Here is a 15,426-nt window from a genome sequence, read left to right on the forward strand (position 1 = left end):
CAGGAAAAAGTACGCAAGTTACTGTATGTGTGCTTTCACATAATAAATGTTTTCTATCTACCATTGCAATTCATTAGATTAGCTTTAAAAATGGACACAAGAAGCTCATACTCATATTCATTAAAAAACAGTATTTTTATACATCAGCTCTGATTTTGCAAGGAGTATACACAAAGTACCGAATATTTACGTCTGCACTCACTGAAGTCCTTAAAAGGTACGTGTATCAGGCAAAGATTCAGCTTTCATAAAATGATCTTCCTCTCTAAAGTATTTATATGCAAGCAGTGAAATCAACAGATATAAATATTGTTTAGAATTTGTGGGCTTGCACTTGTATGTATGCATTTGTTGAATCAACGACAGAGTTAACCTGAAGTTGTCGGACGCCATCTGATTTCATCTAGCAGCTGACAGTGACCATGTTTGATAACAAAATTTTCATAAGACTTCATACTGCACTAGCATAAAAGAAATTAATGGAAAGAGGATGGCAATCTAGAACTGTACTATCACAAAAATTACCTTTGAAGAGGAGACCATTCTCCATCTGAATGAGGATAAGATGAAGACTGAGAATATGTAGAAACTACAGGAGCCTTTATGTCAGATACTTCATCAACAAACACATCTGGAACAGGGATCCTAGGTACAGGGAAAGACATGACATTTAAAAACCATACTTGATTACTCAACTGTTACATACTCCAGGGGAAAAAAAGCAAATGAACAACAACAAAAAAAAAAACACTAGTGCAGAAAAGAATTAGTCTAACATGAACTAAAGAGATAAAGAGATAATTGTTATCTGATTCACACCTTCTAGTGCACAGCATGATTGAACACTGTTTTTGTTTTCAGTGTCATTTTCACTATTTTTGTCAGTGGCATTCCTGATAGCTTTCTAGCCTAAAGCTTTTTCTTAGAGAAACATGTTCATCAACCATGTGTACTGACATGTACAGAAATCACTGTCAGAAGGTACAGAATAGAACATAAACCTAACATTAGGTTTCTATTACGTATCTCAATTCCGCTGTAATACCTTGAATTGTCCAATGGTTCCTTTTCTTCCTCAGAGCTAATCTCTATAGGAAACATGTCTTCATCTTCTGATGTGTCTCCATTGTCTTCTCTTTTTAAGCTGTCTATTTTATGAGTTGATTTCCTCCTCTTTTTCCTCCTTTTTTTCACAGAGTTACAAACTGGAGATGTTTCAGTACCAGGCTGGGATCCATGAGTTTGGGGCAATACTTGTGAGGATGCACTGTTGTCCAGGTTTCTTATCCTGTCAATAGAGTTTCTCTTCAGCTGAGCTTCCATTAAAGCAGTTCCCTCAGATATAATAGGGGATGTAGAGAGATGGTAAGGAATTACCTCCTGAGAAAGTAAAAATCCAAAGCATGCAACATATTAGTTCCTCTGCTAGTCATAAATCTAGTTTTAAATTCTATGCACGATCACTGAAAGTCATTTACTCTTCAGAAAAGTAGCTAAGATCTGGCATCTGGATGCTCAGCATGATCCTATTGCACATGGCAATTGTTCCATAGCTGCATCTCCCTAAACAAGCCAGGAACAATACTCTTAGCATAGAGGATCTAATATTAGCCAGTTTGTGTCATGAGTCTCTATTCACCTGATGCCAGATACAGAGCAGAAACAAAATCCTACTTTTCAACATGAACATTTTGTAAAATCCAATTCTCCTTCACGACTCAGAGGAAGATACTGGTCAAGGTAGGTCAGCAGTTTATAACTAGGTCACATGAACATTCTCTTATGCAGTAATATATGTACACAACTCTAGACACAAATGGAAACATTTCTAGCTTTTTTCAGTCACCAAATAACTGTTAGCACATAGAAGACTTTATAAAGATATAGAGATGAAAACACCCCATAGGCAGAAATCTCACCTGAAACCAGTAGTATTGTACTCAGTAGAAAAATTTGAACATTCATCCCACTTTGGCTAGTAACAAAAATTATTGGGAATATCTGAAGCGCAATGCCTTTAAAGGGCTTTTTCTATGTTACATTACATTACATGTGAACTACTCAAAACTAGTATGACCATAACTTACAAAGACTAGTACTTAACCACACAGCTCAACAGCAGCATTCTCCTTTAAATGTAATTCCACATGAATAGTAGTCGTAAGATCACATCTTTGGTGAGTACCAGAATTACTAGAATTACTCTGTGCGCAGAAGTTTAGAAGGCATGTGCACTTTATATTGGCAGTCTGCTGAGCATATGCGTTCAAAGCAAATGTTTCTGCAAAAAACAGGTCCATGGGAATATCATCCTCTGTTGCACATATATTTGGATCGTATGAACTGTGTACAAGTTATTCTGTTCACACACTGACATGCATATAAACTCTGATATTTTTAGTTATGTGACTACTTTCTTCAGATTGTTCCAACCTCAGCAACTCAAAAAAATAAATAAATATATATATTTATCTATAAAAGCTGTATGGTATTGAATTTCCATAGCAGAAAAATGTCCAGAAACTTTCAAAATTATAAAATGGATAAAGATATGTTCTTCAACAAAATTCCTAAATTCAAAACTGACTTTGATGAGTTAAGCATTGAATTTTAACCAACTAAAATTTTGACTCTTACCTTATCATTATCCATCTCCTGAACAAAAAAAGCCTCTCCATTGTCTCCTAGTTTCATGTGCAAATCTACAGCCTCTCCATTAATTTCTATGTCAACCTGGAAGAAAATAACATTTTCTTTAACTGGAAATAAAGTTTATGGTATACAGTTTCTGTTCAGCTGTCCTACTATTGTCACAGGACAAATGCTTCTCAGAGAAGCATAGGAAACCTTGTAATAAACACAAACTCCTCTGTTTCTCTCCTCACCCCTTCACAAGGCCATCAATTGTCAGTATGTTGTCCTAATTTGTTCAGCTCACCGGTGTCTTGCTCCTCTACTCAGGAAGGTATATATCCATTACAGAAAGTCCTGAATCTTTTTAAATGTAATTCTGGATGCTTCACTCATCACATAAATCTTTTCTCCCTTTTAATTCATAGCCTAATTTTGCATCACGCAAAAAGTACTTCCACTTGGAAATTCTTAACATCCTGCCTTTCAAATTCATTAGACAGACACTACGAGAAGCACAAATAAAAACTGATTTATATTCTCTACACAATTCACATATTGATTTTTTTCCACACATCTACCTCAATGCTGTACAGCCCCAACCATTTCCATTTCTTCTCAGGAGGACCTCTCTCTTTGCCTATAACCATTTTTTGCCACAAAATCCATTTTCACGGTATTTTGGGGGTACTTGGACACATTTATGTTACATTTCAGGACACAGGATATTCTTGGCATATTAACAATTTCAACTTTTATCCATCCTAAATATTTGTATTCCTTTCTAATTCATGTAAAAATTGAACAATGTGCATGGTGACATTTGAATCTTTCTGCTGAACAATTATAGCTACCATCAGAACTCAGACTATATGTAGTTACACAATATTTCCTAAAATAATCTGTCTTGCTTTAGTCACTGGCAACTTCTCATCTGATATCATGTTGCCAGGTCATTCAGCTTGATTACATTTATCTAAAGTCCTCCCAGCTTTTTCTAGCTTCAACTGACTTTAACATTCTGTTAATCTGAAAATATTACTTCAATATTAATTCCTTTTTTGTAACTATCAATACATGTGTAAAACAAAGGAGTCTTAATACATAGTCAGTAATGAAATTGAGTACTTACCCAAATTAGCACATTCAAAATTTTGCTCTACCGAAAATAAATCACATAATTATTTCTTCTTTAATTTTTATTACAAATGTCTTTTGTCTATTACAATGTCTTACATTGTCTATGACAATGTCTTACAAATTACACTTTGAAATGCAATAATCTGTAACAACCATTTTAATTGAAGCTTCCCTCAATTTGAGCACATTGTAAAGACTGTCTAAAGAAAACCTTGACTAGCATACCACAAAACATTCAGTAACTCATGCCATTCCAGTCAACCCACAGACAGAACATACCAATGGTGTGCATTTTCTTACCACTTTCTCCCTAGAACGTAGAACTCCCATTTTCCCAAAGCGTACATGGAAGGGGGAACACTGAAGATTTCCATCCGGCTGACGTACAACGATTATATCTATACATCCCGACAACGTGGCTGGGTTTAGTCCCTTATAGAGCTCCTTCACAGTTACAAACACTTGCCCTGCTAACTGTCCGACGTAATTCATGGTTTGGACCTGAAAAGCAAAAGATAAACAATGTTTTGTTTCCTGCTTTATATTTTAGAGACACTTGAGACCAAGATATTTCAGATCCCAGCAATGGGTTTTTCTTTTGTTTCACGAATTAATAACTTCACATAAAATCAGGATTTCTGACCTGATTTATTTTCAGCTGACGTGTAGAGAGCTATTGAAAGGCAAAGGTAAAAAGAGACCTTTTAACTCGGAGAATTATACAGCTTTCAAAAGTTCATAAAATTAGTTGCATTTAAAACCTCCGTCAGACTTCTAGACTCTGCAACTCATAAAAGTTTCTAATTATCTCTGAAGAGAAAAGCATTACTTCCAAAATAACATCTCATCCTATCAATTATTGTGCTCTCAGCATGGATATACTTTTCTTGTGTATTTCTACAGGCTTTTAAGGGCAGGGCAAGTGAATGGTTTCTAATTTTCCACTACATTAAAGGCAAAGACTATTCTCCCATTTTATGGGATTTCTCCAGTTAAAAGATTATGATAAGTCAGACACAAAATGGATACACGTTAAGGTTTGACAAGCAACCTTCACTCTAGAACTGCCAAATATTAGAGTACCGTCTAATGCAACTTTACCATTCTTTTAAAACAGACTTTTAGTATCAGCAGGTTTATTAAAAATTAGGCATGTGCTGATGGATGAAATGATTGGTTGGCTGGCTTTATTTCCCCTGCTCATGGATTTGTTTAGCATAGTCTCCCACTTCTGCTCTGTTAATGCACATCCTGTTTATGCTCTGTTAATACACACACTCCCCTACACGAGACAGGGCACATACTTAGGCACTCAAAAATTCAAAAAGTCTTTTAAGGCCTCTCAGAATATGAACGAATTTGAGCAGATACCCTCCAGAACACCGGGGACTTTTAATGTCTATTATCTCCCTTATTTTTCCAACGCTTCTTGCAGATTCTGAGCTACTGCTTTCAGGGAAGTCCTTATGCACTCGGTATAACACATATGCTTCACATCCAAGTTCTCTGCTGAGCTGTACATCACCTGGAAATTAAAAAAAAAGAGACACTCGCAGGGTAGGCAATGGTAAAACTCCTGCTGATGGGCATGAGAACAGAGCTGAGCTCAGAGCCTGAGAGACAGTCCCTGCACTGAGCTCACGGCATGGGTTAAGCAGCAGCATCTGCAGCAACACAGGCTCCCTTTCAGCTCTGTTCTCTCAGAAACAACAAAAAGATGCAAATGTGAAATGCTGTGAAAATAGCTCCAATTTTTAGCAGGGATTTTTATTTAGAAACAAACAAACAAAAATAATAAAATGAAGGTACTACCACGGAAAATTGTAAAGTGAGGAATTGTGATAATTAAGGCTGGTCCTTTCATGCATAACTGTTCTAATTAATTAATGATCACCTGTTTTGTTTTGTTCTTTTTCCAGCAGTCCCTCCACATCAGATGAAACACAGCTTTGTTTTCTTCTGTGTTTCTATGGCAATACATAAGCGCCAGGACACAAACCATGTTCTGAAGGGAGAATTATTTATGTTCCTTTGGGCTTTATGTAGTCGTCACTACACTGCTGCTGAAAGTGATGATGCTCTCCCCATTTGACAGTTGGGAAATGGAATCTCAAAAAGATTAAAACTAGGCACTAACTTTGGAAACTGAAGTGACTTTTTCAAAGTATTTAGCATTACAGAAGATGCTAACTGCTGAAAGAAAGATCCCTAAATACTGCTTGGTGAAGCGTTTTCTCACAGCCCATACTCAGGCGTCTAGAAAGTGCCACCTACTGAAAAGTCAGCATGGGAAAACTTCATGGCAGGAAGAGTCATCATATTCAGTTCTCCAGCGTTCAACTAGCAGCAGCACTGCTGGGCTCCTACAATTCATACATTAGTAACATACTTTCCTGAATGCAAATCCAGCAGTGAGCTGTTTCACAGAGAACCTTAACTCATGACACACCCTATGCTGTGTCACAGACTCACAGAACAACAGGTCGGAAGGGACTTCTGGAGGTCACCTGCTCCAAAAGGGTGCTCAAAGGAGGGTCAGCATATACCAGCTTGCCCAGGACCTTGGTCCCACTGAGTTCCCAGTGTCCTCAGGATTGAGATTTCACAGCCTCTCCAGGCACCTGCTCCCATGTCTGACTGTCCTCACAGTGACAATTTTCTCCCTAATATCTCATCAGAATTTCCCGAGCTGCAACTTGTGTTCATTGCCTCTTGTCCTGTACCCACGCACCTCGAAGAAGATGCTGGCTCTGTTTCCTCTGTACCCCCCAACAGGTAGCTGAGTACCCTGAAGACAAGCAAAACGAGCTCTCCCTGCCTCTCCTAAATGTCAGGAGCTCCAATCACCTAATTATTTTGGTAGCCCTCATCTGAGCTCTTTAAAAAGCAGGCACCACACGCACAGACCTAAGTTCAGAAAAGAGCCTCCAGAGTTAACAGATGTAAGCAAATTTTTAAAATCATCTTTGCTTTGGAAAAATACTTCAGTTTCTCTGTGGCATTTTTCTAACCTAAAGCACAGTAAGAAACAGATTTCTTACTGAGCTAACATTAAACTTAAAGATGGCTACATTTAGACTCAAAATTACACGGTGTAGGTCACTCCTGTTAATGCTTGGTCTGCATACACAACAAAATTTCTAGGTGCAGCACAGCCACAACTTCCTTTTCCTTGGTGGGGAAGGACCTGCTGGGACAGCACATACACCCCACTCTTCAGGAGGGTTATAGACAAAACAAAACAAAACAAAGGGCTCATGCTTCATCCCAACAAGTCACATCAGCAGGTCTCCTGATCTCCTAAGCAGAGACTTCTGCAACTATTCTGCAACAACTGTGACAAATCTTAGCCACAGTGCCTGCCCTGTCTCAGGACACAGAAATTATTTTTATACCTGTGAATTCAAAATTAGACACTACCCTCTGAGGCCCGCAGGCACAGCACTGCTTGCTTCCTCACAGGGGAAGTCCTTCAAAAGTGCCACGTCCAAAGGGCCAGCCGGTGGTGGACACTCCTGTCAGGCTCAACCTGGCCTGTGCAATAAAATCACCACAGAATTAAAACAGACTGGCAGTTAAATCACACAAGCCCCGTTTCCTCAGGAAAACACACAAAAATTATTTTATATTTCCAACGTAGGGAACAAAAGATGCTGGAGTTTTAATGCGGGATAGGTCAGAAACAGGACTGTGAGGGGGGTGGGCCCTTTGGCCTAACTTTTACACAAGCCAATGAAAGCTGAGATTGTTTGGAGTCTGGAGTTTTCAAGTTTATCCCCTGAACCTAAAGTCAGCCCATATTATGTCAGTACTCCAGGAAAACAGCATTCCTCAAACCCCGGCGAGACTGCGTGTGGTTTTGGAGCAGCATTTTACTCCGGCTGCTCCAAGAAGTCTTTTACTTACTAACCAGGCGGCAGCAACTCCAGCAGTAAACACGGGTTTACGTCATGGCTTTAACCCCCACTGCCTGCTTCTTAATTAGACTGAATTTAGCAAAACTTGGTTCTCATACCATCGAGGCAAGCTAGTGGACAAAGCATAAAATATTTTCCTGTGCTGGGAAAATTCAGAATCTTTCTGATCTAAGCTTACAGCAAGTGAGAGCAGTCTGTACAGCTTCTGTCACGATTATCAAATGCGCTGAGTCTCCTCGTCTTTGCCAGTAGACTGTCCACTGCCCTACATTATGCATCTATTATGAAATTGGAAGTACTTTCTAGTATCATTTTTTATGTCAAATTAACTACCATCCCCTGCCAGGAGGCTCAGGAAATTTCCAACCCTTTTGAATGTTAAAGACAGCAGTCATTTTTCAGATTTGATCATCTCGTGGAAAAATAAGCAAAAGATAAATAGCTAGGTGTAACTTACCACTTTACAAATTTATTAACTTAGTAAAGAGTGACCTAACAAAGTTAATTCTTCAAGTCCCTGCTCTACTGGATGCCATATTTAGTTCAAATGCACCACCATCTAGATCATCTGCTTCTTCCATACAAGTACCCCAGACTGCCATAATTCCACTGGAAAAGCTGGAAATTGTAACCTTCCTGGCCCATTTTTTCCAGCCCAGCTCTTCTCCACACCATTTCCAGTTTCTTTGCTTTATTTTCTACAATAAGACACTGACAGTTATTGGAATCAAAGATATCTTTTGCTTTTGCAAGAGCCAGCATTTCCTCAGGTGCCACAACACAATGAATAATGGATCTCCAAAAGACATCTGAATTATTTTGGGATATGGGTGCTATTTGACATGCTCCAAAGACAGACAGCTTTTGAAGAAACGTGATTTAGGTAGCATGCTATAAGGATAACTAAAAACTGGAACACACTGGAGCATATGAAAACTCCAGTACAGAAAATTTTGAAACCAGGACAGACAAACATCTGCTGGGACCAGTTCAGGAAGAGGCAACCCTCATCTTTGGGACAGAGATTGTCACTGTGCCCATGTCCAAACCACATCACACCACAGATACAACCATTACCATTTGGTCAACAATGAATCGATTTGAACTACAAAACCTGCTTCTGGTACATTTTTGGCACACCAGCAGTTCTCAGGCACACAGGCCTAGCAGTTAGTCCATCAGCAGTAGCAGTAGTTAAGGTGCACTGGAGACCACTCCCAAGACCAGCTGAGATGCAGTTGCCTTCTTTTAAAGGTTAAGAGAGCTTCATAGAATAGCTGTGAACAGCGTGTGCTCACTGGTCCAGCCGCCAATCACAGCCTTTGGCACCATTTCAGTCATTAGCATGGAGGTAACATTTAGGTCCCTTCCAACCCTTTTGCCAGGGCTCTGCAGTCCAGACTGTGCTCTGGTTTTGCAGGCCATGAGAGGAACATTTGCAGCTATGGTAAATGTAACACAAACCAAATGGGTTTTATGTTACAAAGCTCAAGGAAAAACATCAGATACAGACATATCGTTTGGTTATGCTTTTAATACATTAGGTCATGATGAGACCCTGGTCCACAACTGAGGCACAAAACAAATCGACTTTTCCTGAGAACTTTTCCTTACAACTTGCAAAACGGTGAAAGGGAGCCAAAACTAACGAGCCAGTGTTCAGTTAAAATAAATCACTGCAGCTCTGCCTCTGACGCCGAAACGATGACAGCTTTACAAGCCTGGTCCGTCTGGTCCCCTGGTCTGCCCTTGGTTTCTGTTTTGAAGATGTAAAGCTTGAGAGAGACTGGACTGCACTTGGGGATCAGACTTTGGCCCCTTTCAGTGAATTATTCCACTCGCAAAGTAAGTGGCAACATTTAAGAGACTCCTAGGTAAGTGCTTACTGCTACTGTTTTATTATGCACTAAACATTTCTTTCCTTGACTCTGAAGCAATTCAGTCTGTTTGCAGTGTTGAACACCAACTCCCTCTACAGCAGTTAATGGAATTCTTCTATTGCCATATTCTTTACTGTGACAAATCTTATCAAAGCTTACATTCTAAAAAGATTTATTATAAAAACATAGGGAAGAGAAGGAAATATTTTAGATAAAGATTCCCTAGAGGGATTTTTTTTCAAAATTAAGATAAACCCTTCATGTCTGTATAGCAGTCACAGTAACGACGACTTCTTAGCTACAAAAGTTCATAAAAACCAATGCTCTACTTTTTTAAAAGAGGCATTTATATTCATTAGTGAATGGTCAGCATCTTGTGAAATCACCAGCGCTGTGTGACTATCACAGTTAAACCTTTTAATTTCTGGCTGGAAACTGAAAATCATTAGTAACTTTTGAAAGCCTTTTTTCTTTACTACCTTGTATACCCAACATCGATCCAACCCAGGGTCACTGCCATGAATCTCAATCCCACTTTTTTGAATAAAATCCCTGGCAGAACCCAAAAGTTGCACCTGTCTCTCAGAGCAAAATCAGGGCCTGGATTTACCTTCTCTAGAGAAATAGTGAAGACACTGTGCAGGACTTGAGCAAGCTTCAGTTTAGGTCCCTCCTTTGCTACAGGATTCAGCCATCATCTTGTCCAAGTTACTGAGGCTGAGATCTAGAGGATAGTTAACTCCCACCGGTTTCAAGCGGGGTCTATCAGTGTGGCTATATCATGTGGCAGCACGCCAAGCTCATCCGAGGAAGACACAGCCGAACATTCTCCTTGCACATTTTTGTCCTGGGAAAGGAAACCTGGACACACAAGCCGGAAGGGAGCCAAAAGCAGCCACATTCCTGATATGGACGAGCTGTGGGGGGAGAACTCCAGAGCACTCTGCTGGGCAGTGTGGTCCTGGTTGTTTTGTCCATAGGACAGAAGACTCTAGCACAAATCTGAATATGTGCAATTTTTTTCCAGACTTCATCACAAGCACAGCGGTCTGAGCCTGACCACATTCCTGCAGGTGATTTGACAATACTTCTCATCAACTGGGGACAGGTGCAATTCACTTGCTCATCCCCAATCAGAAAGCACCATGCAGCTGGCTCAACACTAGAGTAAGAGCATTTTGCTTCCTGCCAGCAGAAATACTTTAGGCATGGGATTATTCTGGGCTTAATTCTATTAGGAACTATTTGACTCCTATTCCAAGTTAGCCATGCACAGTGCCAAAAACTGCGAGTTCTTATAATGGCCACTGAGTCAAATGGATCAAATGTCAAACCTCTTCCAAGCTGCTCATCTCTCCCAGAACCTGCTCACTCACCCAGGCTCACACCCAGACAGACTTTGACTTTCAGGTGACTCGGTTCTGGTATTGCTAAAGATTCCACCACCGCCTTCACTAAAATAACTGAAACATTATTTGGTCCAATACTTGATAAAGGTCCCGTAAACGGTGGGATATTCTCTTGAGAGCAGCTGAAGTCACAGACTCAAGCTAAAGACTCAAAACCTGTAATGAATCCTCACATGTAAACAGAGGGAGGACTGGCCTCTAGTCCCACAGTCAGGGTGGCTATATCCAAGAGAACTACTTCATGACCACTTTAAGTCTATGACCGTGGTCACCCACCAACTTCCCAAATACACTCCCAATTCTCTCAATCTTTCCCTGGTATCAGCACTGAAAACTAACACCACCAAAACCATACAAAATGGACTGACACCTGCTTGGTACTGCACAGATAGGATCAAACTTCACAACAAATTGAAAGTACAAACTGATCCTTAAAACTAAGGACTTTTGAAGTAATGAGTTAATATATTGTAGGTCACGTCTTGTGCTGCTCTCTTGTATTGTTCTGATGTCAGAGGAGGAATATAAATCAGAGTGGAAGCACAGCAGTAGTTCCACTCCATGCTGATACCTCATGTGACTCAGTGTCATTTCTTTCAGTGGGATTGGAAAGTAAGTCCATTCTTTGAACTATACAAGTGTTTTCACAGCTTAAAGTGAGCTCTTAGTATACTTCAAATACTTTTTGCGATTGCCGAGTCTGTGTGTTCATAGATAAACAAACATGTACACCTGCACATCCATTGGTATGGAAAAGGGCCAAAGACTGACACTTGCCCAACTCCCTTAAGTAGATGTTATCAGGTGGTCTTACTCTGAAATGGAGCTATCAGAAAAGCAGAGAGTAGCAGAGAGTACCTAAAACCAGCAGAAACTGTTTTCATGGCTTGATGCCTAAAACTAACATTACTGAATCCTTCCTATTTTATCTTCTTCGCTGTCTCCCACCTTTTCTCCAGTTTCGTTGATGGAATTAGGCTCATTTTACTGTAACAGAAGCATATCCGTCCGGCTTCTAACTGGATACACTGATGGCAGCAAAACCTTAGACACTAAACATCTGCCAGTATTTTTTTTTTCCTAAGACAGCACTGACACAGTTACAACCACCGAGAAAACAAACAAAGCACACCAAAACCCACTCCGGACCAAACCAAATCAGAGGTTAATGGGCCTATCGAGGCTGATGACTTTACACGCGAAAGGATAAATAATTTGCTGGTTAGCCTGCAGCATCAGCGCTGGGCTCGCCTTATCGGCACAGGCCTCTGCACAATTCCTCTTTCTGACGGCGATAACAAAAACACTGCACGGTTTTGTCCCTTCTGCAATCCCCGAGCCTCCCCGCGGCTGCTTCCCTCCTTCCCTCCTAGCACCGTCGCCCCCTCCAAAAAGCAGCAAGGCAAAAAGCAGCTGCCCAGCGGGTACCGGGGAGACAGCTGCGGGTCCAGCTCGCCCCATCCATCCCTTCCTCCCCACCGCACAGCCCCGACACCCACCTCCTCCACCTCCTCCTCCTCGGCCCAGGCTGCCTGGGGCCGCTCCGCCCGCCGCAGCCACAGCGCCGGGGCCGCCCCGGAGGAGGGACCGGGGCGGGCGTGAAGGGAGCCCCGGGACGGGGCTGACCGTGCCCGGGCGGGACCCGCCTCCTGCCGGGCACAGCAGGCCCGGGTGCTGGAGCTCCCCCATCTCGGGGGGCCCCGGGGGTCGCGGGGTGGCTGAGGGGTAGGCAGGGCCCTGGGCCAGCTGCAGGGAGCAGAGTTAACGGGGGAGAGCCTGGCTCGGCTGGGCCTATCCTCTGTGTCCCTGTAGGGCCTGGGTGTAAAGCGCCTGGTGTTTGTCAGGAACAGTGCTGGGGATGGAGGGGAGGGAGGTCAGTCAGACCGCTGCCAGAACGGGAGCTGCTGTGGAGAGCTGGCCCTTTTTGTGGGGACAGCAGCGGCAGTGCTTACTTAAACCATCCCTTCACATTCATAAACAATAAGCAGGGAAATAGCTTCTCTCCCCCCCCTCCCCCCCACCCCTTTTTCACCCCCATCTTGAGGTTTGCTCTTGGGGAAAAGCTGGGAGTGGAAAGGGGGGATTGTTCTGCCTGGACTGCTGAGCAAGTCCTGGAAAGGCAAGGAGTCCCGGAAAGTCAGTGGTCCCAAATTCAAATGCTGGAGACAGTAGGAAGCACTTAGTTCAATATCATAGCACATAAATGTGATGAAAATCAGTTTTTCGCCAGATACTGGTTCCCTTCCATTAAAACCCTGTTGTAACATCCATTTGCACTGGGTGTCTTGTGCAATTAAATTGGGAAGTGGACAGCCATTATAAAAGTTATCTGATAGAGGAATTGTCCACGCTTTTCAAGTCAGCTTACAGCAAGCAGAAGTAGGTGGTGCTAAGTGCAAAGCAAATGAGCAGGAAACAGAAAAACACAGAAAAAAAAAGAGGACAGAAAATGTGCACAAAAAACCAGGATCAAAGTTCATACATTAGTTGAAGAAGAGCCTGCCAACGTTAGGCTTGAAAACAAGTTTTTCAGAGGTCTTTTTCATGTGTCTACATGTTCTAGTCCCCACCACAGCTGAAGCCTGTGACGAGTTCCTTGTTGAGTAATTAGCAATTAAATCTTCCATTTTCTGTTAACTTTCCAGTTATACTGTAAAGCAATCTCTCTGCAGTTTCCCCTAGTTCATCACCCAATTGTAATCCTTTGAACTTCTTTTTCTTCCACAGTTTTATGTAGCTTTGTTAACTCTGGCTCAGCGCTGGCTAATCTTTGGACAGTTCACAAGAACTGCTGGGTGACGGAGCCTGATGCACTCTCACAGACTCAAATTCCTGTTTGCTGTTCTCCATTTCCAGTTACAGAAATACGCTAACAATTTCATCTATGTTTTAGAACAAAGTCAGCAATGCCAGTTTCTGCCAGGGCACAACAAACATGGATGTTCATTTATTCCCAAAGACAAAACAATACGCAACTGAGCCCAGAAACACCTGCATTTTCTTTTCCCAGGCATGTCATATCTAATTCCTTGTCAGCAGTCATTGCAGGCGATGAGACCTGCTGGTGAATAGCACCATCCCTGCCGTAAGTACAAGATGCTGTGCCTGTGCTGGCTGTGGATCCTGATCAGAGCTCTGTCTGCTGCATTCATGTGGAATGCAATCCTGTATCATGTTCCCTCTGAGTGGGTGGTGTCCTCTGGCTGTAACAGTCCAAGACTGCTTTAACATACCATTCCACTACAGTCTTTCCCTGCTACATTTAAATAAAAACATAATCATAACACATCGAATCAAAACCACTGTCTTTCCACAGCCTCAGCAACACCCGCCCTTCTCTGCTGCTTTCAGAAATCCAGTAAAGAGCCTCACCATTGGAAAATACTGTACTGTGTTCAGCTATTTACCATGTCCAGCCATCTGCTGCTTGACGTAAAATAGCCCACAAAATAATGCTCTACATTTGTAACGGTTTTCTGTGCTGGGTCATGTTTTCCTACGTTGCTGTGAAAATATAGCCGTGATAGAAATAAGATGCTGTGAAGAGTGCCAAATGCTTGCACAGCAACTATAAGCTTCTGTTAACAGCAGGAGATCATCTTAGTGCTGCTGTTCTTACTGCTGGTGTGACCACAGGACAGGACAGCATTCCTCAGATTACTTCTGGACCAACCTCTGCTAACTGATTCTGAAATCCTTATTTATGCAGCACTTTGGCTCACAACTATTCTCAACAGTTACATCTGTCTAGATAACCAAGCACTAGTACATAATCTTTTATACCATACAAGCTTTCCAGTGGTCGTGGATGTGGGTTTCTTTATATTCCTTCACTGATCTGCATCCATCCTTTATGACTCACCTAACTCTTGATTCCTGTCCCAAAAAGCTCATAGTTTGTCTATTCAGTTTGTGTGCTTACAGTTCTGGCACAGTGGAGGTCCAGCCTATGATCTGGGCTCACAGTTACTATGAAAAGACAAGTAATAAAAAGGTTGACCTGTGTAGTCTTTTGATAATTAATAAAACTAGGTTAAAAAAAAAAAAAAAAGTCTAAAAGCACAGAAAGTTTAACAAAACTCAAGATTACTAGAAAGCAGTATGCAAGTTTATGCAGGAAAAAAATAAAACTAAAAAGTTCAGTTCTGTCTTGGGGCACTAGATTTTCGTGGCAAGTATGTTGGCTAGTGACCAAAATTTCCACTCAAACCAAAAAGTTAATTTTTTAGTGCACTATCGGTCATATCTGGCCTTCCCTCCACTAGAAGTGGAGTTCTTCTTCAGGCACGTAATGCCTGGGTTATGAATGACTGCAATTGTTAATGCATGCACACTGTGCATGTAAAAAGGATTCAGAAAATAGAAAAGTTGAGCTTTTAGTTAATTTATAATGAGCTCGTAAGCAAAGATGGCTCTGGAATCTGCTGCTGATTTTCACTGTATTAAACT

The 15,426-nt window shown here is 41.4% G+C and overlaps 1 protein-coding gene across 8 annotated transcripts in view; it reads right to left on the minus strand.

Annotated features, from left to right (window-relative positions):
* LPIN1 (lipin 1) overlaps positions 1 to 12,619 on the minus strand; it is a 46,223-nt gene extending 33,604 nt beyond the window's left edge. The window contains exons 1-5 of one of the 8 annotated variants that reach the window (XM_040552100.1): positions 12,477 to 12,619; positions 4,072 to 4,272; positions 2,638 to 2,733; positions 1,046 to 1,380; positions 526 to 645 (exon numbers count right to left, since the gene is read on the minus strand). In XM_040552100.1, the coding sequence (XP_040408034.1) occupies positions 526 to 645; positions 1,046 to 1,380; positions 2,638 to 2,733; positions 4,072 to 4,263 (743 nt within the window). In that variant the 5' untranslated portion in view covers positions 4,264 to 4,272; positions 12,477 to 12,619. The other 7 variants (XM_040552099.1, XM_040552097.1, XM_040552096.1 and 4 more) reach the window with 7 other exon arrangements.
* Between the last annotated feature and the right edge of the window lie 2,807 nt (positions 12,620 to 15,426).

This window comes from Cygnus olor, chromosome 3, assembly GCF_009769625.2.
Source record: "Cygnus olor isolate bCygOlo1 chromosome 3, bCygOlo1.pri.v2, whole genome shotgun sequence".
Taxonomy (NCBI): domain Eukaryota; kingdom Metazoa; phylum Chordata; class Aves; order Anseriformes; family Anatidae; genus Cygnus; species Cygnus olor.